General features: G+C 38.5%; 1 protein-coding gene and 1 long non-coding RNA gene across 2 annotated transcripts in view; one reads left to right on the forward strand and one right to left on the reverse strand.

The window, feature by feature from the left end:
* The window catches only part of itfg1 (integrin alpha FG-GAP repeat containing 1), a 116,288-nt gene that overhangs the window by 50,199 nt on the left and 41,264 nt on the right, over positions 1-24,825 (forward strand). The window contains exons 10-11 of the mRNA XM_056756821.1: positions 1,107-1,285; positions 24,283-24,439. Of these exons, the coding sequence (XP_056612799.1) occupies positions 1,107-1,285; positions 24,283-24,439 (336 nt within the window). The remainder of the gene's footprint in view (positions 1-1,106; positions 1,286-24,282; positions 24,440-24,825) is intronic.
* On the reverse strand, positions 10,825-12,653 carry LOC130428646 (uncharacterized). The gene is made up of 3 exons (XR_008907491.1): positions 12,592-12,653; positions 11,756-11,842; positions 10,825-11,626 (listed from the first exon to the last, which is right to left on the reverse strand). It is a non-coding gene; the product is annotated as an uncharacterized LOC130428646 (long non-coding RNA).

Genomic DNA, 24,825 nt, shown 5'->3' on the forward strand with positions numbered 1-24,825 from the left:
CTCCTTCCTTCCTTTTATTGAACCGTATTGCAATCACGTCCATAACCCTGGATTGTCCACCGCTAGATTTTCCTTTTAGTAAGCGTTGTTATGTTTGAACATCTGTCTGTTGGGTAGTTATTGTTATGTCTGTATTAAAAGGGTAGTTACGTCTAATCATTTGAAGGTTGTTATTGTTTTTGCATTTTTGTTATTTTGTCTCGGAGAGGTTGAACTGAATATGAACTGCAGGAAATTCGGTGGTGAAGTAAACAAGCATTGCAGGGCTCCCACTTTTGTTCATAATGAGGCTGATATCCCTACAGTGCACACCAAGAGTTTGACTTCACGTTTTCATTTCAGCCAAATTTTTGTTACTTCACGCCTCATTAGCTATTACATGTATTGTATGTAACAATTTCAATTAATACACATGGACATGCATAGTGTAGCCTTTCGTTTTGTCATTGATGGTATCGTTGAGTCTGTCTATGTACTGATGCTTAGAAGGAAATTATCTTAGCAGCCATTACAGAAAGCTCTTTCTCTCGCTTGCATTCTCCCTTTAGCATTCTGTGTCTATTTCTTCCCTCCCTGCTTATCTCTAGCCATCACTCTCGCTCTCCCCCTCCCTCTTCTCTCTGTGCCTCTATCCTCGTGGATGCAAACATGGAGAGATGCACCTGGCTCTCTGTTTTACATTCATGAGTGAGTTGAGCCTGTGGCATCTACGTTCATGTCTTCACACAAGTACAGATGACCAAACCCAAAGCGAGAGAAAGAGAAGGAGGCACAATGCTTCACGAAATGTTGTGTTCTGCCTGGAGCTTCTTCAATTTGTGGGCTTTGTTGGGATACAATAGCACCCACTGTTGTTTGCACACTACATTGGTTTTTATGTTTTGTTATATGAATATGTTTTTATGTGGGCGCCTTTAGTTTCCAGCTACTGTAAATGTTTTCTCTCAGTATGTTGCTGTACTTTGAATTTAAAACGTTATCTGAAGTGGTGTTTGAAACTTGTGTGAAGTTTGTGAATATTTTACTTCAGTGAATCATGTAGTTCAGTCAAGCATCATGTACGTTTGCAAAGATCTCATCTAACACAACAGTTTTTCTCTCGGCAGCTGAAGTGGGTGCCGGTGCTGACGGACTTCCAGATGAAGGACTCCTTGTGGGGCTTTGTTCCCCCTCCAGACAATCCCGCTATGAGAGAACTGCACAGTCCCATCACCCTACACTTAGGGGACTACAACTTAGATGGTTTTCCTGACGCTCTGGTTATCCTCCGTAACACGACCGCCAGGTGAGTGAGTCAGTGGTAGATGGAGCAACCAAAATCTGCACTCTATTGTTTAACCTAAAACTGATATAGGGATTTCGTCAAGAACGTTGTTAAGGGATGTCAGGCAGAACCAAGATGGAGACAACGATTTGACAGATTTTATTAACACAAAAATTGTTCAAAGAAAACCCACGAGGGGGTTAAACAACAGGGAGCTTGACAACAATACAATGAACAGACAAGAATAGACTAAAACAATTAGCTTGACTAAAACTTGATCAGATATGACTTAGACTGACTTGACTACACAGGAACTTCAAAATGACACAAGTAATACAAAAGGTTTAAAAATCAACCTGCACAAGACAGCAAACACAAGGTCATTAAATAAGGAGCAAATAATGAGGGGAACAGGTGACCAGCATGAAATATTGACAAGATAATCAATGAGGAACGATCGGGCTGGGACAAGAGACAGATGTGTGGCACATGGCACACGAAAAACTGACAATGGCCATGTGCTTCCACAAAAAATAAACACTAACACAACAGCAGGATCGTGACAAACGTATCCACTGGATAATGAGTTCCCATTTTGAAAAGTCTAAAGATAAGGTAGAGGAGGTGATGTTGGTGGTAACAAGGTTTAAATAATGGGATGTATTAACATGTTTCATAACCCACAAGGCTATTGAAGGTTTTAAATTTAGAAATGTAAAGTGGTTTTCAGTTCAACATCCCAAACATTTTTCAGGCAGACAACAGATTCATTCGAGGTGATTCATCATCACCATGTGATGAATACATTATCTCAGACCCTGTGATTTATACAAAAGACTTCAATAAAAAGATTCCAATGTTTTTTAACACCCTTTATTTTAGCCACTTGATAACAGCACAGTTTTAGAAATCACGTACAGAAACAACTTTGTCAAATCAGCTTGGAAACAAAGGGTTTTCAAGTAGAGGTCATATCCGCTTAATTGAATAATTTGACATGAATCTTGTACATTTCAAACTTAGTCATTTATGTAGCTAAGATCACGTACCAAAAATAATACTTTCAGGCTGGTACCTTGCACATTTCAGAGGAAAATAATGTCTCCAAGAAAGACGATTCTTCTTGTTTTTCATTATATTTTCTGAAAGGAATAGTAATTCTCTAATAATTACTCACCTTCAGACCATCCACATGTTTCTGACTTTTGTTCAGTAAAAAATTAAAGATGAATATAAGTTAAAGCCATCATCCTTAGTATTTATAAAATGCACAGTGATCCAGTGTGTGAACACTACATTTACGCTGTTATTCTTGATAAATTGCCCCAATTTGTTTTAAACTGTTGTAGTTTAATTCCTCTGCCTCTCTGTTGTCTCAGCTACACTTGTTGCTGACATGATACCATGGGGTGATGGATATTAAAACAAAAGAGATTCCATTGTAAATAGAATTGGTTAAACAGAGTCATGACCTCATCTTGAGTGACAGAGATGTGATAGTGGGAACAAATTGGAATAACAGTTAAAAAAAATTGTTCAACATGTATTCAGTACAGAAATTAAGATCTGAAAGGAATGTTGCAAGTTGTAACATTGTGTATTCAAGTATATGAACTGCAGTGGCGGCTGGTGGATAGGGAGTGCTGGGGCGCTGACCCACTGAATTATCCAGAGAAGAAGACTGTTAAATAGATTTATTCAAACTATATTTTCCTGGTAGTTGTGTCATTAAAAGTGTTATTTGAAAAGTTATTTGGTTAATTTCTGTGACAATACATATATATTGTTCCTGCGGGGCACTGGACAAATGAGTGTTTATCTAGGTACAAAAACTTTTAGCAGGCAGATGACCTGAGGCTGCTCTCTGATTGGCTCACATCAGAACGTCGCCAGGGCACAGCTCGGTGCTTCTCAGACCCTTCTACTTTTGCTGATAGCTTAGCAATATAAATTTTAAATGTTTGACCTCATGTGATTTGACAATTCTCAACTGTTTCACAGAGAATCTTTTTACAAAACAAAAGCAGAACCCACTTTTATCAGTGATGCTATTTGCATTGGAAGCTGTGCGCTGCTTGAGGAATCCCTGTTATCGTTTTTTCTGTTTACTCTGACTTTGGATTTTACACTATTAAACTGAATTAAATTGTGAGGTGTTGTTTTATTTTAAAGCTATATAAACATTTCATAAACATTTTCAGTAGTATTAACTATAGTTGTTGTGCTTGTTTAGCTTAATACAAATAAATGACGAGACACCTGATGGACTGTTATTATTCTTTACAGAACCAAAGTTAACTGAAAAGTTACTCTCGTATTTTTTTACGGAAGAGATAGAGGTTCAAACAAAACAATAAACAGGGTTACTCTCTCTATGGTCATTATTAACAATTCTAGAGTTTCTTGAACACTCCATACACTACAATAGTGACTTGATAAACTGTAGAAAATACTGTATTTTACCTTCAAATTTATTATGGTACGATTCAAAATCACTGTAGAATATAGTTTACTATAATAAAGTACAAAGTATACTGCAATATTTTTGTTTCATTTGGACTGGCACCTTATTACTGTTAATATAGACCATTACATGCATTGATAGTGAACCTTTTTTTAGCGAAGCACAGTGATGATGAGTCTACATCACATGTCAAATGGATTATTGCGCCCCCTCAAAAAAAAATTGTGCAGCAGCCGCCACTGATGAACTGTCAAAGATTAACATATGGAAACAATTTAATTACATATTATGCCAATAATCAATAAGAAAAGCATCCATGTGTCCCACAAAAAGCACGGTTTGACATGTTTTGACAGTCCAATGACTGTGAAATTGCGCTGATTGTGAGAAAATCCCTTTATACAGGATTTACTTATAGGTCAGGGCGGGCATGATTCATTTCATAAGTTTTTAATGAGGGTTTTTTCTAGTTAATCACATTAAATTAACATATTAAATTTATAGCCCTAAAGAGTACATTTTTGTCATTTACCATTTCACTTATGTAAACAAATACCCTTTATTAAGCCTACTTTAAAATGAACCCTTTTTAATTCTCTACATTTGTCCCATGCCTCTTTACAGCAGTATTCAAATGTCAATCACTAAAGGGGTCTCGATTTTAGAGGACCATTTTTACGTCTCTAACAAGCCAGAACTGAAATTCAACCTTGATTATTCCTCATTTTATCCAAATAGGACCTTTTGATATATGTAATCATGAAATAGAAATAAAAGTATACATTTTCTGTATTCTTTTCCCTAAACTCCCATTTTAATATTATTTTAAGTTATCACCAAAAAGGCTTGGTTTTACATAGTTCAACGTTTTATCTGACCCGGTCAGAAACATCTAGGGAGGTGCATAAACGCACACACTTTCTACATGAGCTAACTTAATTACATGCACATTGTCCTAATGCAATGCATTATCAAATAATCCTCAATAATATGTTAATGTGTTCATGCTTGTGACCCAATTTACAGTTTTCTGGATGAACTGGGAAGATCATGTTATGATTTATATGTTACATCATGGTTGCATCATACTCAAAATATCTTGTTTTTCATTTCATGTCCCCCAAAAACAGCTTGAAGAAGCTCATTTTCATTATGCTTAAGAATTTATACATAAGACATGACAATGTGAGTAAACGGGCATGTAGAATAAATGGGCAGGAAATGAGTGCAGGTAGCTGTGAAGACCCAGATGCTTGTCGTCTGTCTTCGATCTCACCTGACCTGAGTAAGGACAGACAGGCCAAAGAGAACAGCAGGAAGGGCATGGATGGATTAACAGCTCTCCGATTGAGATAAGATACTTTGCTGCTGGCTTCGACGTGACTCTGAGAGATGCTCTAGATGCATTTAAAAAACAAAGAGACCTTCAGTCATGCTGAAGGGCACGAGCTTTGCGGAGGGATATATAGAATCCAATGTAAGCTGAAGAGTTTATCCACATATAGAACTGCACAATCTAGATCTGTATGATTTGCTTTTTATTGGTCTTTACACTACATATAGAACATTAAGTCAGTCTAATCTTAAAATCAGAGAGCTTAACCCTTTCTCTTGTTGGGTCAGTGTCATTTCGTCCATAGGCTCCTCTAATCGCCCAACACCCAGTCTCATCATCAGCACTTTAGCAGTAACCAAGCAACATCAATCCAGAGACCCTGAGATGCAGAGTTTGATCAAATCGTTCTATTGTCATTACTGTCACCCTGAATAGCTCTGACGCTTAGCCCAGTGATTTGATTCTCATCAGCCAGGAGCTAGATGTTAAAACCTTCTTTCCTCACAGATGGCCACTTTCTTATCTCATACCAATCTGCTTGGATCACTCCTTAAATTCCCATTGGCTGAGAGCTGAACTCTCTCATCAAGAAAACCAAGCATATCATCTTTCTCTGAGTCTTCATTCTGTTTGAACATTAGAAATGCTGTTGTTTAGATAACCTTCAGCTGTTATATTGTTTATGAAACAGTTTTTTTCCTGTTCTCCTTTTTGTATTCTTTGTGGTTATTTTTTTCTCAATCTTTGTGGATTCCCATTGACATTTATTCAGGTCATCTCTTGAGGTTTTGTGCAGAATAATTGTGCAGTGGCCTCAAATGGTATCTGGACACATAGGTAAAATTAATATAGTCTGAATGTCATTGTATTTGTAATAAAATATGAAATTGGTAGACCTTTTTTTACAATTCACTTTTATTAATTTTAGTGGTTGCACAATATGAGTCAGTTTCTCATGAGTGAAGTTCTTACCAGTGTGCAATCAGGTGTCCAGGAAAAATAAATGTATATACTAACGCGTTAAAGAATGCTATTCATTTTTTTAAATTATCACGTGAAAAATATTAAACGCAATTAACGCAGCATCCATTTGTTTTGACATCCTTTGTCTAGCGTTACATTACGTTATAGCGCTCTTATTCGTGTACAGGCTTTTAAACCACTTAAGCATGCTTTGAAACAGTTGCTTTGACATGTTCAATGAAGATAGATAGCTTCTAAACTGTGGGACGCGGCAAAACACAACGCGAGGTCCAGTCTGGTGTGTACAGTAACGGGCTAAAGGCTGCGTCGGTCAATCTCTGTCAGACAGCGCATTCGTGTTAAGTTCTCTATCGTGCTTGAATGGATAAAGCCACAAAAGCCAGTTTTCTTAAGCATTTTCTTAAGCACAGACTTCAAAGTGTAAAATAAAATCTTAAAGGAATGCAAAGAGTTTTGAAAATGGGAGTGTGGTGATGGTCAGATCTTCTTACTTCATAAAGGGGCCACGTTCTTAAACGTGCTGCTGTGACTGCTGTCACTAATGTTAATCAAAGAACAAAATAAAAGAAGAAATCAATGTGATTTTGTAGCTTTAACGAGAATTCTTCTACATTTAATTTATAAATTTGCATTAAAGACTGTAAAGTGTTTGAGAACTTCCTTAAAGGGCCGCAATCCCAGAAAATGCTATTTTAAATGTTTTTCTACCAGAAATTGAGTCAGCAGCGTGTGTGCAGAAACAACCTGTTATTACACAAATCCATCTATTCTGCTTTTTGCGATCTCCTTTAAACCACAACAGTGACACAAAACAGGCTGTTGGCGATCCCCTAACAATCTGATGTCACATCGATTTACGCTTGCCCATGACCGCTCACAGACTCCGCCTTATAAACGCTTCGGTCCTCCTTTCGCCAGAGACACGCTGTCAGCACTTTTCAGGCAAGAGCAGATGTAGCCACTAACCAGCGACAAAAATGTCTAAGAAACAACAAATGTGTTCTGTTGTTGGATGTAAAATGGTACATAAAAGGAGGCCGGGAGGAGACTTTTCTGACGAGCGAGGGTTCGTCGCGCGGCGACCTTGTGGGCCGGAGATATAAATGATCAAAAGTCCCGGGCAGGACGAAGATGACTTTACTTTTTCAGAACAACATACCAACATTTCCCGGTCTGTATCTCCGGTCCGAAAAGACTTAGAGAAACGAGATGGGACTCATCGGAAAGGTCTCCACCGGTGCATTCGAACAACGCTAAAGTGTCATTTCTTCAGTGTTGTCACATGAAAAGATATAATAAAATATTTACAAAGATGAGAGGAGTGTACTCACTTCTTTGAGATACTATACATATCTGTAAGGTCAAGAGCAGCATGGTGATATCCACCGAACAGACTGGCATTGTTCCATCACAAAATGAAGGACGAATTTAGATCCGAGTAATATCGTGCCAGTTTCCCAAATGCTTTCAAACGGCCTCCAGCCCATTTTGTCAGCAAAGGTTGTCATGGTTTCTGAGGTGCTAGAGTGTGTTGATGAGTGTTTTTGAGTGAGTGGGTGGGTGAGAGAGTTTTTACAACCAGCCAGACATCTCAAAGTCAAAACAATTTAAAATTGAAATGAGAGCTTCACACCTCTTTTAAATAAGCCATAAATAGTCCTCAGCTGAAGAGTTGAGATTTATACAAATTAAAATGCTTTTTAACGGGTCAGGTTAGAACATGTTTGCATTTGATTCTGCGTTTCATATTAGTGGCTTATTGGATCTTTTGAAGTTCTTCACATTTCCTTCAGTGCTATACCACACCAGTCATCTGTCCCTTTCCAAGCCCTTCCTCAGTTTTTCCTCCTTTGGGTTGTGCTACTGTCACAGTGTCTCTCTCTCTCTTTCTCTCTCTTTCTTAATCTCTCTGTCTGTCTGTCTCTCTTTTCACATTTTGTATAGGAGATTTTAGATAGAAATGTCATCTGCAGAGAAGGTGTGCTGTAGGTGTAGATGCTATTTTTATCTTATGTTGTGCCCTTTCCTACAAAACTGAACGAAAGCATGCTGTTTCCAGTTTACCCTTTAAGTTTTGGGGTGGGGCTTCATGTTTGCTTTTTCTTAATTATCCTACAGTACGTTTTGTACCATGAAAATCATGAAATTTAGCCACCTAGTAAAATACTAACGAATTCTATATAGTTTGACGAGAGAGGTTGAAAGAATAAGGGCTTGATGGCATTGACTTAAAAGGAAAAAGTAGAGGATGTACATGTTGATGAAAGACATTTTTTCTTTGAAATAATGTTCCCTTTTAGATGCGCAAAGATATATGTATTTAGAAAGTAAATAGGTCCCGTTTTGATTTTGTGACGATTTTAAACTCAAGGACAACCATAAGTAGTTTTCTCTGCTGCCTCCCTCAGGTTTGTCTTTATGTCATCGTGCTTTACCTCTGCCTTTTACGCTTTTATTGGAGGGCAAGCAGCATTTACATGGTACAACTACTGTAGCTAGAGCAGCTCTGATTCTGTGTAACCGTAACCTTGACTTACTGTTGGAGCACTAATGTTTCTATAGAGATGTCTGGCCTCGGCCCATCACTGTGAGAGTCAGACCCTCATGCTGACAATAATACGGAGGAGCTCTGGATGAGATTAAGTCAGTATATGTTTCTGTATGTCTCTATCTTTGTGACAGTCCTCTGTACAGCTGACGCACACACATTTTATTCTCCTCTATATACTTAGGGATTTTGGGACTATTTTGTGCTAGTCTGTGTCACTTTCTAAGGAAGTAACCTCGGGCTAGAAAAAGCAAAGCGCTGTACGTATTTTTATTGTAGAACGTCAACATTTAGAGTGTTTTGAAATGTTCTATTAGGCTGTGTCTGCTGGACTGATCACTTAGCGTTTCTCTGTCTTAAACTTTCAAAATAGGTGCACGGAGCGTTTTTTTGTTTATTTTCTTCATGATATGTCTGTTTTTAACAGTGTTTGTGCAAAAAATGAGTACAGGTCATGTTTTTTTTTTTTTTTAGCAGTTTTGAGAACAACACACTTGGCTTTCCAGTGACAAATGGCTGGTTGTCCAGAAAGTGCTTTTATGGAGATGGTTGGGCCGTACTACTTGCAAAACAGTCACCAAGGGGTCCTTCATGGCAGTTAATCCAAATTTATTAATATTAGATGGATTGTAAAAAAACAATTGTTCATATGCACTTAAATCCAGTAAAAAAAAATTGCGAAAACCTTTTGAGTGTATGAAAGCAATTTTTAAATGAATGCACACAGGCATGACTACAATAGTCTCGAGAGAACAAAGTGTGCATTCTCTCTCCCATCATTGGCTGTCATCTTCCACCTACTTTGTTTCTTCCAGCTTTGTTTTCATAAATGCATGCTGCCTATTGGATTTGTTCTTGGTCTGATTTAGAGAGAAAGAGAAGATGGGTATGCAAACAGGCCTTTTATTCTAATCTTTTTTAGAAGAATACATGTCAAATACCAGGCTCATCTCCTGCACACTTTCCTCTCCCGTCCCATTCCACTTCGTTCTGGTGTCATGCCCAGGTCTTTGGTCGTAATAGAAGAAAGGAAAACTGACAAAAGAGTGTAGTCATCTCACCGACTGTCAAATAAAATCACTTTATCACTTTAAAGGTCCAGTGTGTCATTTTTTTAGAGGATCTGTTGACAGAAATGCAATATAATTAACATAACTGTGTCTTCAGAGGTGTACAAAGACCATCATGAAGCATTGTTTTTATCACCTTAGAGTGAGCTATTTCTATCTACATATCCCCTTGCATTGAATTTGCCATGTTTTTACTACAGTAGCACTTAACGGACAAACTAATCTACAGAGTGTGTTTCATAAATACTTTATCTCTTTCAGAAAAATTGTGAAAATGTGATGAAGTCTTAGTTCTGTGTCAGCCACCATAGTGCTTTTGAAAGGGTGGAGGGAGGGGTGGAGTGAGCCGTTGGTTGCAATTCGCAACCTCACCACTGGATGTCACTAAATTTCATACACTGGACCTTAAAAATCGCTTTCTTCATACATAAAATGTCCCCCTTTACTTTAGAATGATTATTCAAAGCTGCATGATCTTGTACTTTATTAAGAACTAATATAATCATTTTTCACTCGATCATCTGTACTAGTTCTGCGATTACCAGTCACAGATCCCTCGACAGCAAGAGATGATCTTTAACCTCAGCGCAGTTTTACTTAGTGAGATTATTTAGACAGCAGTGAGAATGCTCCTTCACCTCTGATTGTCAAGCGTATGGCCAAGGGCATTGCTTAGCCTGTTAAAATATCTGGACGCAATAAGGGTCTCTGGATCATGTCCAGCCTCTCAAGGAATAATAACAGCATTGTCTTTCTTTCATATGAATGGATATTAATAATTAATGTGTTAAGGATAGTTAACCCAGAATTAAAATTCTGTTATGATTTTTTTGACATCATGTTGTTTGAAACACAAAGATATTTTGATAAATGTCTCACAGGTTTTTTTGTCCATATAATGGAAGTCAATAGGGGACCAGTGTTGTCTGGTTAGCAACATTCTTCAGAATATATTAAGTTTATTTATTAAAAGACTATTTCTAATTTTTTTTCAGTTTTTTCAGAGTTTACTATTTATAGGCTTGTAAAATTATATTTTTTAATTCTTTAATTTTATTCTTTTAACAATATTAACAATTAATTAACAATAAACTTCAGAAAAAAATCTTAAGACCGGGGGAAACATTACAACACTCTAAAAAAAGGCTGGGTTAAAACAACCCAATTTGGGTTATTTTGGTAACCCAACATTGGGTCAAATATGGACAAACCCAGCGTTGGGTTATTTTAACCCAGCCAGTTGGGTTAAATCTTTGACCCAACATGCTGGGTTGTTTTATTTAAATCAACTTTTGCTTAAAAATTACATTGATGGTTTAAAACAAACCCGAAATGTTTAAAAATAATAATAACAAAATCACAGAGAAATACTCGAGGCATCAGTAAGAATCAATAGTTTTATTAAGGATCAAAATGCAAGACAAAAGGAATTCATAAAAACATGCAATATGTTATGCTCAATGAACAATAAAATGGCATATAAAACACTTTGATGAAATGTATGTTTATACATATTTAAAGAAAATTAACTTCAATAAATTACATTAGTTTAGATTTTAACATATACATTTAACAAGGTTATTAAAGTGGCACAAGTAAATATAAATAGTTAGACAACTTAACACTTCAAAACACTATAAAAAGTATTTTACTAAACCCTTGTTGATAGAACCGCATTTATATGATAAAATATAAGTCTATGCACAAGTTTTCTATAAAAAAAGAAATAAACAAGCGTTATGGATGTGAAAAAGGGACACCGTAACTTTCCTCTTCATATAAACTCACAAAACATTTTAAAGAGTGTTAGTTCTTTCGGTTTCAGCACTGCTTAACCTGACATATCCATGCAGCAGTCTTACTAAAGAGGATTCTTTTCCTGGGAGTTGTAAACAACAGTGTGGTGTGCACTTTTGGAAACCGATGTTCAGCGGGAGGGTTTCTTTATCAATTTGTTCAACTATAAAGAGAAAAAGAGACAAGAAAAGAGACAAGAGAAGAATGTAAGGAAACTGGGCTACCCAGAGCACAATGGATTATAATAAACATATAAAGAAGTACATTAACATTTTACCTAAATAATGTTTACCTTTAAGCCTGTTATGAAAACATCCACATTCCAGTTGACTTTCTCTTGAATAGAATGATCCATTAATATTAGCTGTTATTCTGCAACCTGTCAGTGGGGGGGAAAAGAAGAGTGGGCTCTAGTACAGAAAGTGAAATACAGTCTTAAAAAAATAATATTATAAACGTTAACACAACTCTTAACTAATTCGACACACTCGGGAATAAGTTTAAGTCTAAAAAGAGCAACAATTTTTCGTCTCATATACCCAAAATTAACTATATCGCATTGTTAACCACTAACGTTATAAGAGCCAGCGGCTATTCCCGAAGCAATGGCCGAGATAGAGCTGCTCTCCACGGAGACACGACCGCTGACAGCCTGAAGCTCACACCTCCGACAGCGTCTTAACAAAATCTCAAAGAGGCGTTATGTTTATATATAAATCACGTATTTGAGTTCTTAACAACAACATTCTCGTCTAAAAGACTCTTAAATCTAAGTTCCGTCACCGAACATTAGTGGTATTTATAAAAAAAAATGAGCTGGATGTTTGCTTTTGACACGACGCTCTCGTGTCGACCTTAAACTAATATCAAGATGCGTAAGTTACTGAACATTATATACTCACACAAGTCACACATTTCAGAGGAAATGTTCACCAAAAATGAAGTTTAAATGATTAAAAAGCTGTAAGTTAGAACAACGTGGGCATAACGTTACAGATTAGCTATCCAAAGCTAACGAAGCTAGATTGTAACGTTACTTTCAAACCTAATGCGAACAGCCGAATTTTGCATACTTTTGCATTTTTTTTACAGTAATAGTTTTATACATTAAAAACTCGTAAAACATACCTTTTATTCTCCAAATAACAGCTTTCCGAGATGAAGTGGATCAAAATGCCCGCGAAGGTAAAGTTTGTCTGAGGCGTAGAGGAGTGGGAGGGGTTTAATCTCTCAACTGTCACTCAATTGGACCAGACTGGTAACCCAGCGTTTGGGTTACTCAAAAAATGACCCAACACTAAGAAAATACCCCAACAAAATGACCCAACAGGCTCAACCCAGCTGTTGGGTTAAACAAATAACCCAGCATTTTTTAGAGTGAAGTATTCGCATTTCTCGCTGGTGGATCGTAACCAGGTTATAAGTACTGCTTCAAAATGCCAAACAAGAAACAGGAGCAAGAGACAAAAAAAACAAAGAGTAGGCAATTTATTGAAAACTTAACCTGAAACAGGCTGTTCATCAGAAAAGTTTAATTCCATAGGTTTAAACAGTTAAAATCTGGCTTTTATGTCATCGTTCTTCAGGCAGTCACACTGTAATGATCTCCTGATGGCAAAAAGGCTTTCTGTTTTTGAACATGGCAGGATTGTTGAGTTGCACCAGCAAGGGCTCTCGCAACGTGCCATCGCTGCCGAGGTTAGACGCAGTCATTGTAAATTTCTTAAAAGATCCTGAGAGTTAGTTAAGGGACAAAAAAGTCAAGCGGGAAAAAAAATGCCACCTGCACTGAGCAGAATGATGCGACGGGCTGTCGGTGAAGACAAAGCACACAGGGCAATCCTGAATCCAAATTTAGGCCCATACTAATGCTGACTGCAGCCCAATAACCATAATACGGCATCTGCGAGAGAAGGGCTTCGAGAACAAAAAAGGTCTTCAAAAGCTACGTCTCCTTTCATGCCACAAACTTGCTTGTTTGGAATTTGCAAGGGAGGACCAAACATGAGACCTTGACAGGTGGAAAAGGTTTTATTCTCTGATGACAAAAAAACAACCTGGATGGTCCTGATGGCTTCCACCTTTACTGGCATGACAAGGAGATCCCACTAGAGATGTTTTCTACACGGCAGTGTTGGAGGCTCCATCATGATCTGAGGTGCAATTTCCTTCTATAGGGAAATAGAGCTTCAGGTTATGCAGGGCCGTCAAACAGTGGCTGGTTATGTGGACATGTTGTAGCGGGCATCCCTCTTGACTGAGGGCTCTCGTATGTGCGGTAATGAATGGGTCTTTCAACAGGACAACGCTGTAGTTCACAGTGCCCACCTGACAAATTACTTTTACCAGGAGATTAACGTCCCTCTTTTGGACCATCTTAATCCCATTGAGAACATTTGGGAATGATTGGTGAGGGGTGCTTACAAAAACAGATGTCATTTCCAGAATGTGGATGCCATTCATGAAGCCATCTTCACCACAAGCAGGAACGTTGCCACCAGCCTCCTGGAAACAGTCGCATCAAGATCAACAAGAACGGTGGGGCTACTCAGTACTGAGTCTGGGGCTACTTTCTTAAACGTTTGATCAGCTGACGAACAGCCTGTTTGAGTTTATATTAAGATTCAATAAATTGCCTACTCTCTTTATTTTGTCTCTTGCTCCTGTTTCTTGTTTTGGCATTTTGAAGCAGTACTTACAACCTGGTTACGATCCATCAGTGAGAGATGCGAATACTTGTAATGTTTCCCCCGGTCTTAAGAATTTGTTCAGGAGTGTTTTATATAAATATAAAATTATGTTCTTGGAGCCATTCTCTCGCAATAAATATAATAAATAGTAAAGTTAACAAATGATAAATGTACACCTATAAAGAGGACTTGATACTGTGGCAAGTGGTTTTCTATAATAACTAATTGGTCCTACTTGACCCAAGCTGGTCTCGAACCAGTGTCTGTCTGGTATGGGAGAGGAGCGCTCTAACAAGTAGGCTAAGCGTCTGTTGTTGGTGCACCTTTTGAAATCGGGGACTCGGTGTACTTGCAAAGTCTCTGTTACCCTAGCAACCCAGCATTTTCACTGTCAACAATTTGTTTGGGGGGGGGGAATGATTTTATATGACTAAAGTTGACAGTGGCAGGCTGTGAGATCATGCGTCGAAATAAAAACGAAAATGTTCCCATACGCAACTCTCCACTATAATATCTTCCAAAAGTGTGTCATTACATGAAAACGGGTATGCAAGTGTGTCATTAAGGTGTGCAGTGCAGAGATTATATACCCAAGCACGCACTCACTCATAACTCTTTCATGTTGCCAGCCTCCTGCATCAAGTGAAATAAATCCATCTTTTACACCCAGGACAATAACAACTTTGTAAACTGTATAGACTGAATTATATCGCCTATGTGTAATGCAGTCACTCAGAAGTGTTAAACTGCTTAATATTCATTCAAGGCTTCACTTTTTTATTATTCAAAAAGACCTCGGTGAACTCATAGCTGGCTACGGCCATGCACAACACATCTAAAAATGCTGATTGACTAAACATTTTGAATGGTCTCTTAATTTTTTTCCATGCCTGAAGGAAAAAAAATTACCTTATTCCCATCATTGAGTGCTGGATTGTCTTTCTGCTGTACATGATTGAGTTTGTTAAATGTTTCTCCATATAGTCAGCCAGCCAGCAGCCCCTCCTCTGCACACAAGAGGGTCATTAACGGGGTGTTTCCATGTACCTTTGCGTTCAGCCTCTCTCTCTCTTTCTCTCTCTCAACCTCTCTTTTGCTTCTATTCTCAGTTTGCTTTTGTAGATCAAAGTCATCCCCCGCCACGCAAATGGGCCACTCGATAGGACCACTGCTAAGCCGTGGGCTAATGGTCCCTCTCACCCCCTATTTCTGCCCATTTACGCTGAAAATTAATTAACGTTCGGCACCAATGGCCCCAGGATGCCCACCAGAGCTTGTCAGGGAGAACGAATGATATATAGCAAAGATATTTGGATGGCTGCATAGGATCAGGTTTAGAGGGATTGTGTGCTTCTGCCAGAGTACACAAACTGACTAATTTTTAAGTCTTTTTTATCGATTTTTTTTAAATGGTAATTGGCTGTGTCCCACCAATGAGGCCAGACTGCTTCTCCATCCCTTCCACTGCCCGTTAAGTCCCGCAGACCTAATGAATTTTAATGTAAAGGACGCCGTTGAAAATCTAATTTATTTTCATTTGTCAATTCAAATAAGATCAACAGAGGAAAGCACAGCTAAACAGCCGGAGGGCCACACTGAAAATCCATTCGTCATCTGCTCGTGATTGCGCCGGCTCCTAACACGGAGACAGTAGCCTGTGCTTGTCTTTCTCTCTACCATCCTCTCGCCTCTGTCCCTTCTCTACCCACCACCCAAGCTGCCAAGAACACTTATCTGGTGATTAGAATGGACTTGATCCAGCTGTTACAATTATGAAGTGCTGGTTCATATTTTTGCTGACATCTTTATCTGCCTGCTCTGTATTTTTTTAAATCAGGGATCCTTTTAAGCATGTACCGGAGCTCACTAATGAGATGTTTTGTGGTGGACTCCAGCTCTCTCAGCACACCGGTGGAGTTTAGAGGCGTGAACTGATCTGTAGTCAGGCTGCAGGTGGATGAACATCTTGTGGGCCAGCAGGTGTGTTCTGGTTTAGCAGAGCTCCTGAGAGACATTATCACACTCCCTCTCGCTCTATTTCTCTCTCTCTTTCTGCTCTAATCACCTCTCTGCTCTGGTGTGCCTCTCTGCCTTTCCTCACCTCTCTCGGTCTCTCTCTGACCAGCACTGCAGACTATTACAAACAAAAAAAGTATTATAGTTACTGAATATCAACTTTCTTACTGTTAAAGGTAGCTTGAGTTTAGGATAGTTCAGCATGATTTCATAATTCCTTGGAAGCCTGAAAACCAATTTTCTTTAGCAGGGACCTTCATACACAAAGCATTCAGTGACTCAGTGGGCAGAGAGTTGGCAGACACAGCCTACGTGTTTATTTCACTTCTTTAAGTCTGTTTGAGAACAGACAGTATCTCTTCTACCGTAGCTCTGCAAGCATTTAAAATGTACAGAAGGTTACAGGGAAGCAAACTAATCGCCACAGCTAAATTCAAATTTTTATTATCTAATTGTTTGTTAACATTTTTAACATTAACATTTTTAACATTTAACAATTAAAATAACTTAAGATTAGGCTTTTTTGGTTCACTATAAATGCCTTACATCTTGTCTACACCATGTGCAACATCACAAGCCGCAATTGTAATACATGACAATAAATACGTGCCGGTGTTAGGAAATACGTTACACCACGGTAGTGAAAATGCACGGTAGTGTTATTGCGGGCATGCCAAATCACCGTGAAGAATTATCTTTTATCTTAATTATCCTAATTATCTTATCTTTCCCTTTGACTGAATAAAATAACACTCCGTTTATGCTGCCTAAGCGTCATACGCTCGCACACTCACATTCTCTAATGTAAATAGCCTCGCATGGAGAAGAATGGGAGAAGGCCGAGCACTTCATGCCGACTTAAGGTGAAATATGAGTTAAAACACGGCAATTCTCATATTTACGTGTTTCTGATAACACATAGAAACAAATAGCCGAACTAAATCAATTTGCATTTCTGACAGTTGAAGATTTCGCTTTAATTAAACACCTGACAAATTATCAATAAACTGTACTTTCTGTCTTAATATTGGTTGATATTTGAAAAAGTTTTTAAACTTGTTTTTGACACTATAACACTGATATTGGCTTTTATTTTTGACCTGTTTTTGTAATGCATTTCATCACTGTGATACTACCGTCTACAGTAATAAAAGCTTCATCAATTACCGCCACATAAAAATGTACCTCCTGCACAAGCCTACACGACAAGCTACAATAGATTTTATATTAATACACATTTTTATTAAGCTATATGAAACAATAGCCCTTTTTTACACACAGTCTTTACTGGTTAATTGCCAGAAAATTGCAGTTAACATATCATGTGTGAACAGAACCTTTCCAGTAAATCAGTACTCCCACTATACCAGTAATAGAAGCTGTAAAATTACTGGGAAATTACCAGTATGACGTTCTGTGTGGATTAAGAATGAGGATTACCAGCAAGAGGACGGACAACGCATGACACGCTTACTGCTTCGGGCCAATCACAACACTAATGCAGATGTGTATCTCTTCACATTTCTGCATTGAAGTTGGTCAAAACAGTGCCAAACTCTTTCTAATGTATTTGCCAAACTGCTCACGTCCCTCGTGCACCTTCTGTGTATCCCTATGTATGCTTCTGCTCATAGTTTTCTTTTTATTGCAGCTACTTTTTAGGAAACTTCTGCTTGATGGATCATATTACTGGTTTTTTTTAGGCAGCTGTGTGAACGCTGTCATGCCAGTTAATTGACGGAAAGCCTTTGCTTGTGTGAACAGCACATTTGTGTATTTACCAGAATGACTTTATCAGTAATTTACCAGCATTGCTGTGTGAAAGATCTAATGTAAGAGATATTTCAAAAACAGCCTTAGTCCGTACATAGTACAATTTAGGAAACATCTGCCTTGAATGCCTCTGGTGTTTCCACCTCAACTTTCACTTTTCATTTTTTGAGCTGTTGAAGTTGTGCCTGTAGGATCACATCTTCCTTCTGTCTGTATTGATTTGCAATGCATGTTTTATGCATAGAAAACAATATTTTGCAAAACCTTGGATTTCCAAATTCTCTGTATTTCAGGAAAGGGGATTAACACCGTACTTTTTAAATGATTAAATACTTTTTAAGACTTTATCAATTAGATGTTTGCAACCCAGTGACAAACATAAAGGGTGCATAAAAACAATGAATTATGTTAACAAAATTAAAATCACAAAATAAGGAAATGCGAGGTTTCAGAAGGACAGCAGCGATTGAGATGTCCTATTTCTGGTTTTGGGAAACCCACAGCACTGCATGTTATTTAACACATCTGATTTAAATGATTAGTATACAAGCACAGATTGTGCCTGAACCTGAGTGTGTTAGGTACTGTAAGGGGATACATGCAAAATGTGCAGGATTAAGAACCACTTTTTTTTTAAGAAAACATACTTTTGCATTGGAGCCACTACAGCTCCTCCTTCTCTTATACGCTGAGAATCGAACAGAATGAAGAAATGAACGGAAGAACAGACCCCACCAACAGCCATTATTATTCGCTGAAAAAGACATGTTCTTAGCTGCAGGAAGCCACTACACAGCTCAACCAACAGCATTACCTTTCTGAACCACCTGCTGTGGGTTATACCTACACCGCAGAGAGAGAGAGAAGTACAAAGACATGAAATGACCAACTATGGGTCTCCATTAGCCATGGCATCTGTGTGAAAAAGAGTGAAGTGAGATCAGAGAGATCCATTAAGCAGAATTAATGCGTGTTTCATTGAATGCCACCAATTGAACACTCCTTTATGATGTAGGGATATTCTCTTAATTGAAGTGCTTGAGTTTTTATGAGGGTTGTGGAAGAAGACTCCCATGAGGAGTGTGGGGGAGACCTCGTAACACAATAATGGGATCTATTCGGCTTGCATTTGCTATCATTCACAGCAGTTTGATGTAAATGTGGGTGTTTTGTATTGCAGTAGTCTGGTGACTGCCGAGTCCTGTATTTGTTTGTTACTTCTAGAGTGGTCTCATTATTTACTCTATATCTATACGTTAAATAATTCACTCATTTAGTTATTTTCCCTGGCTGAGCTCGGCCTTAAGTTTAAGTCTGAAGCAGCTGCAGCTGCATGGAGCTCTGTTGCTAGGCGATGGCCGTCCACCTTGTGAACATCTGTTTAGAAATACTGGTCTCGTTGTCAGTCAGGATTAGTGGTAGTTCCATTACGACTTGCAAAACATCTTCATTTCGCTTAGATGGAAGATAAATGTCGATACGTGTCAATATTTCTCACTCCGGAGACTGTATCCCCATTTATAAGATAAAATGGCATTTGGAAATACAGTCAAGATTAAAGTTTAAAGGCCTGTCAAATGTTAAGCAAAGATTTATTTCCTCAAATTAAGATGGTAAGGATTAAGTTGAAAGGTTCTTAAAAATCAGCCAATTGGAGAAGACACGCTCATTGAAAATCTTTTAGGTTATCTACTGCGGTTTGGTGATTTACTGTACCTAAAATGTGACATCTTTTCAAATGCTGACGATGCTTGATATGTCTTGACATTTTATACAAGTTATAAAAGAGATACCTAAACCAAGCCATCCCCATATTATAGATTGTGCATCCCTGTGTTTTCAACACCTGCTTCTCTTATTGCTTCTCTTATATTTTGTTAACGAGAAGTTCCTTGTTGCGCTAGTTTTAAAGAGGGGATACAATTGTCTATTTAAGCAGTCTTTGTCACAGAAGGCCTAATCTTAATTTTCTACAATATTTCATATCCACAATATTCTGTAATTCTATATCTTTAACAAAAATATATTCTATTTGATATATAGCCCAACGGTTTTATTTACCTCTCTGCATTAAAGTACGTTTTTAATGTAATCTACATACAGTAAAACAAGCTTGCTATGTAAAGTCCATTGGGAGTTTGTAGAAAGCAGGAGTTTGTGACAGAGCTTATTAACCAAGCATGTACACTGAAGCATCACCATGTCATTTGTTCAGTTTGGTTTCTAGATCCCAGATGCATTATTTGGACACATCTCCATGCCCCTTTTTTACCCCTTTTTCACCAGCATTTCCATATGGAAATAGCATCTGTAGAAAATGATTGAAACACTGTGAACCTTCAGACTGCTTTGTTTTTGCCCTTGAGAGCAAATTGAAAGAGAAATACACCAACTCATACTGCGAGAGAGAGAGAGAGAGAGAGAGAGAGAGAGAGAGAAGAGAAAGAGAGAAAGAAGCTTCATTCAACTGCCATCCTTCTCAACATCCCCTTGTTTGTGCTGTGGATAACGGACATCTTAAAAAAATCTGGTCTTGATACCTGGCCTACACAGTAGTCAGGAAATGGCATATCTAAATTCTTCATTTACAGGAGAAAACTAAAAAACTGTGTGTTTGACAGGGGTGGAGGTAGAGGTGAGCCTGTGGGCTTGCCTCTGGGCTCTCTTCCCTGCAAGGTGTGCCATGGTGTTGGGTCCAGAGCTCCCAATTAGGCGAGGAGTATATATATGTGTGTGTGTGTTTGTATGCTTAGTCATGGCACAGAAAGCCACTGGTCATGACCGTGCTCCGCTGAGGGAGCAAACGGACCGGAAGCCAGACCTGTATGCACTAAGATTAACACATAAAGTGAGGGAAATAAGTATTGGATCAACTGCTGATTTTACAAGTTTGCCTGCTTAAAAAGAAATGTAGGTTTTATGGATGCTTTATTTTAACTGATAGAGACAGAATATAAAAAAAACACAGACTTTTTTTATATAAAGGTTTTAAATTTATTTGCAATTCAGTCAGTGAAATAAGTATTTGATCCCCAAGCAAAACGTATCTCTGTGTTTGCCAACAAGTGTTTCTCCACCGAGTACAGAGGTAAAACATTTCTGACAGTTGGTCGCTAGGTTTGCACATTTGTCAGGAATCATTTTAGTCCACTCCTCTGTAAATCTTTAAGGTTTCTTGGCTGTCGCTCAGCAAATTTGGGTTTTAGCCTCCTTCACAGATGTTCTATAGGACTAGAAACTGGCTAGGACATTTAGTATGCTTCTCCTTAAGCCAATCTTTGATTTTCTTGGCAATATATTTTGGAGCCATCTTCAGTGATATAGTTAAGGCAGGGGTCTCCATAGTCAGTCCTGGAGGGCCTGTGTCCTGCAAAGTTTATTTTCAACCCTAATCAAACACACCTGAACATCAAGGTCTCACAAAGCAGACTAGAAACTTCCGAACAGGTTTGTTGAGGCAAGTTGGAGCTAAACTCTGCAGGACTGTGGCCATCCAGGACCGACATTGGACACCCCTGAGTTAAGGGAAAGAGGTTCGTCCAAGATTTTACGGTACATGTGCACGTCCCTCAGCCCCTCAATGCGATGAAGTCATCCTGAGAAGTGAAAGTGAAAAGTGAAAAGTGAGACCGTAGCAGAGATAAAAAGCCCTAAAGCATAATCATTCCAACACGGTGTTCTTGGGGTCATAGTCAACATTTCTCTCCCTACAAACACAGGAGTCAATTTTGGTTTCACAGAAGGCCAGCACTTTCGCCAAAGCCTTTTCTGAATCGTTTTGATGTTCATTGTCAAACTTCAGACGAGATAGACGGGCCTTCTTGAGCAGGAGGACCTTGCGGGTGCTTCAGGACTTCAATCTATTGTGGCATAGCGTGTTACCAATGTTTTGATTGCTCACTGTGGTCCTGACTGTCTTGAAATCTTTAAAAGGCTTCTTCCATATAGTTCTTGGCTGATCCTTAACCTTTCTCATGATCATCTTTACTCCATTGGTGGAAATCTTGCAGGGAGCTCCAGAACAAGGGCATTTTATAGTTACTTTGAATTTCTTCACACCAACAATTGTCTCCTTCTCACCAAGCTTCTGTCTGTAACATATTCAAGTTTTGTGCAGGTCTACAATCTTGTCCCTGACATCCTTTAAAACCTATTTGTTCTTTACCATGGTGGTGGAGAGGTTGAATGGAAGATACAGATTCTGTTGGCTGGGATCTTTTATTTACATAACAAGCTGATTAAGGAGTACTGTCTTAAAGTGACAGTACTAATCTGTGGTCCATATAGGCACATAAACAATCTGTGGAGCCAGAATTCTTGATAGTTGGTAGGGGATCAAATACTCATTTCACTGAATGAAAGGCAAAATCAATTTATAACCTTTATATAACATTTTTACCTCTGATTTTTTTAAAATATTCTGTCTCTATCAGTTAAAATAAACCTACCATAAAAATGATAGACCCTTCATTTCTTTGTAAGCAGGCAAACTTACAAAATCAGCAAAGGATCAAAAACTTATTTCCCCCTCTGTATACTGTGCATTTTCACATAAATGTTTGTAGTTGTGTCTGGTTAGAAATCTATACAGCACAAAGAGCTGCTGGCACCTACTCTCTCACTGGCTGTCTGCTTTGAGGACGGTTCCTGTCCAAATGCACCGATGCATTTCTGCCACTAGTCTTTAATTTGACACTCATAACAGTTCATCAGTACATCAAAATACAAGTATAGAAACTTTCCTTCTGTGTGCGGCAGCTGTTTAAACTATGAAGATGCTGTAAAGCAGCTGTTGTGGTGTCTGTTAATCCTGTGCAGGGACGGCAGGTCTGCCTCTGTGGCTGGCAGACTTTGGCAAAGCCCCCAAATCGGCCTGCGCTGAAAGGCAGCCAGCAAAGGTGCACAGAAGCTTTGGCTGCGAAATGCTCAGATTAGTGCACCTAGATCCAGATTGACCAACACAATCCCAACTGGAAGTGTCATCGTCTTGCTGAGTGCTCAGACAGCTGAAGTGCAAAATTCTGTTTTATGTTCACAGTTAAATAGGAATTTAAAACAGAAATCATGGTATTTTTGGCTCTTGTGTAGTTATAGAGAATAAGAACGACAGGTGAGTGGTTCACATCTATGATCTGCAAAGCAATGAGAAAAGTGCACCTAGGAGATACATACAAATTTAACAAAAATCAAACATGGATTATGTGTGTGCCGAAATAATATGAGAACTTGAACGTTAATTCAAAGTTTGAATTTTTCCTGTTAAATTCTTCAGGACTCATTGCCCCACATTTTCTATTATTGTATTGTTAGCACATTTGTGACCATGTCTGTGAAATGTAAACCAAAGTGTCATAATGTGATTATGAGATTACGATCATCAAAGTTTGATTTTAGTCATCAATTTCACTACGATTTCAATCATCATTGACAAGATATCAAGGTTATATTTTCACAGAATGTTTTGTGTGTGTGTGAAAATCACAAAAAGAATTCAGCTGGTTTCTCACTGGCAGGTTCATATTTATTTTCTATAAACTATTATGATAATCGACAGCATGTCACAGATGCTTTCAGTAGAGTTTTACTTGTTTTTAACTTGAAACAGTTTCTTAACATTGACGGTGTTTTAGTACATATCTTGAATAAAGTCTATCTTGTGGTGCGCTGGCAATGTTTTCTAGCTTGACCTTAATGCTTTGTGCTCATTCCATCTGCAATTCTTTCTGCTGAAACCGAGAAGAAAAAAAACTGAGAATGAAAAAAACTTCTATTTTTAGCCTCCTGTACACTCAAGTCAAAATTAGCATGCGTAGTGCCACATGTAAAATATCGGAAAAGGGGGAGAAATTGCATAAGAAAATGAAAAGGTTTAAAGCGTCCTGAATATAGTAGAGGGCTGGCAGATGGGTTGTTGAGCAATGCAGAAAAGCATCTCATTCCAAAATTCACTGTTGGCTCTCAGATCCACACTTTCCTCCTCCTCCCTCAGACTGAACGCTGAATTATGAGCAGGAATCGGTTCTCCTTAATTGCCTTTTTGTATTTGGGGGATTGAAAAGTTCACTGCTAGAGTTTTAATTTTTTGTCACTTTTCCAGTCTTACTGCTTCAGCAACCCCGCTCTACTGTGCTGTAGTGTGTCTGTGGATAATGTTGTGTATGAAGAAGCGTTCAGTGCTAAGACATGCTCTTTAATTGGCCAGAGTTCACTGGTCTGCTGTACGCTTGCAAATGTAATTAGCAAGGGTTAAATTCAACATGACAGTGTCTTCACACAGTTTTTTTTTATGAAATCCGTTTTTCGGTAACAAGCATCTCTGTGCGATTTTCTCTCTCCGCAGCACACAGCAGCAGCAGGCGTTCCTGCTGGAGAACGTGGCGTGTAATAACGTGGACTGTCGCGATGCGGGACGGATGTTTCTCGTGCACTGGGAGCAGTCAGATCTCAGCGCCATCCCCAGGGCTGTTGTGGCCACTTTTTTTGACATCTATGAGGACGTAAGTGTCGGCCCTTTCCCCTTGCCTTTGGCATTTTAATTAAAGCCGACAGAGTGCGGCAACACAGGCTACTTCAATCTCTCTCGCTTTCTCTCTCCCCGATCACTCTTTTCTCATCTCATTGATGTCTGTGTGACCCGCATTACTGAGCTTTAGCCATTATCTGATTTACTCTGACTGTAATATTGCCCCAGTGGTGCCACACAGGCCCTGTCCTCTTTTGACATTGAGAGTGTAGAGAACTACAAAGACAACATTTGCCAACACTGATCTGTGTAATTTTTTGCTGGATCTATTGACAGAAATACAATATAATATACATACTGTAACTATGTCTTTAGAAGTGTATATAGACCTTAAATGATGAAGCATAACGTTTTTTTACC

The sequence above is a fragment of the Triplophysa dalaica genome, chromosome 1, assembly GCF_015846415.1.
Source record: "Triplophysa dalaica isolate WHDGS20190420 chromosome 1, ASM1584641v1, whole genome shotgun sequence".
Lineage (NCBI taxonomy): Eukaryota > Metazoa > Chordata > Actinopteri > Cypriniformes > Nemacheilidae > Triplophysa > Triplophysa dalaica.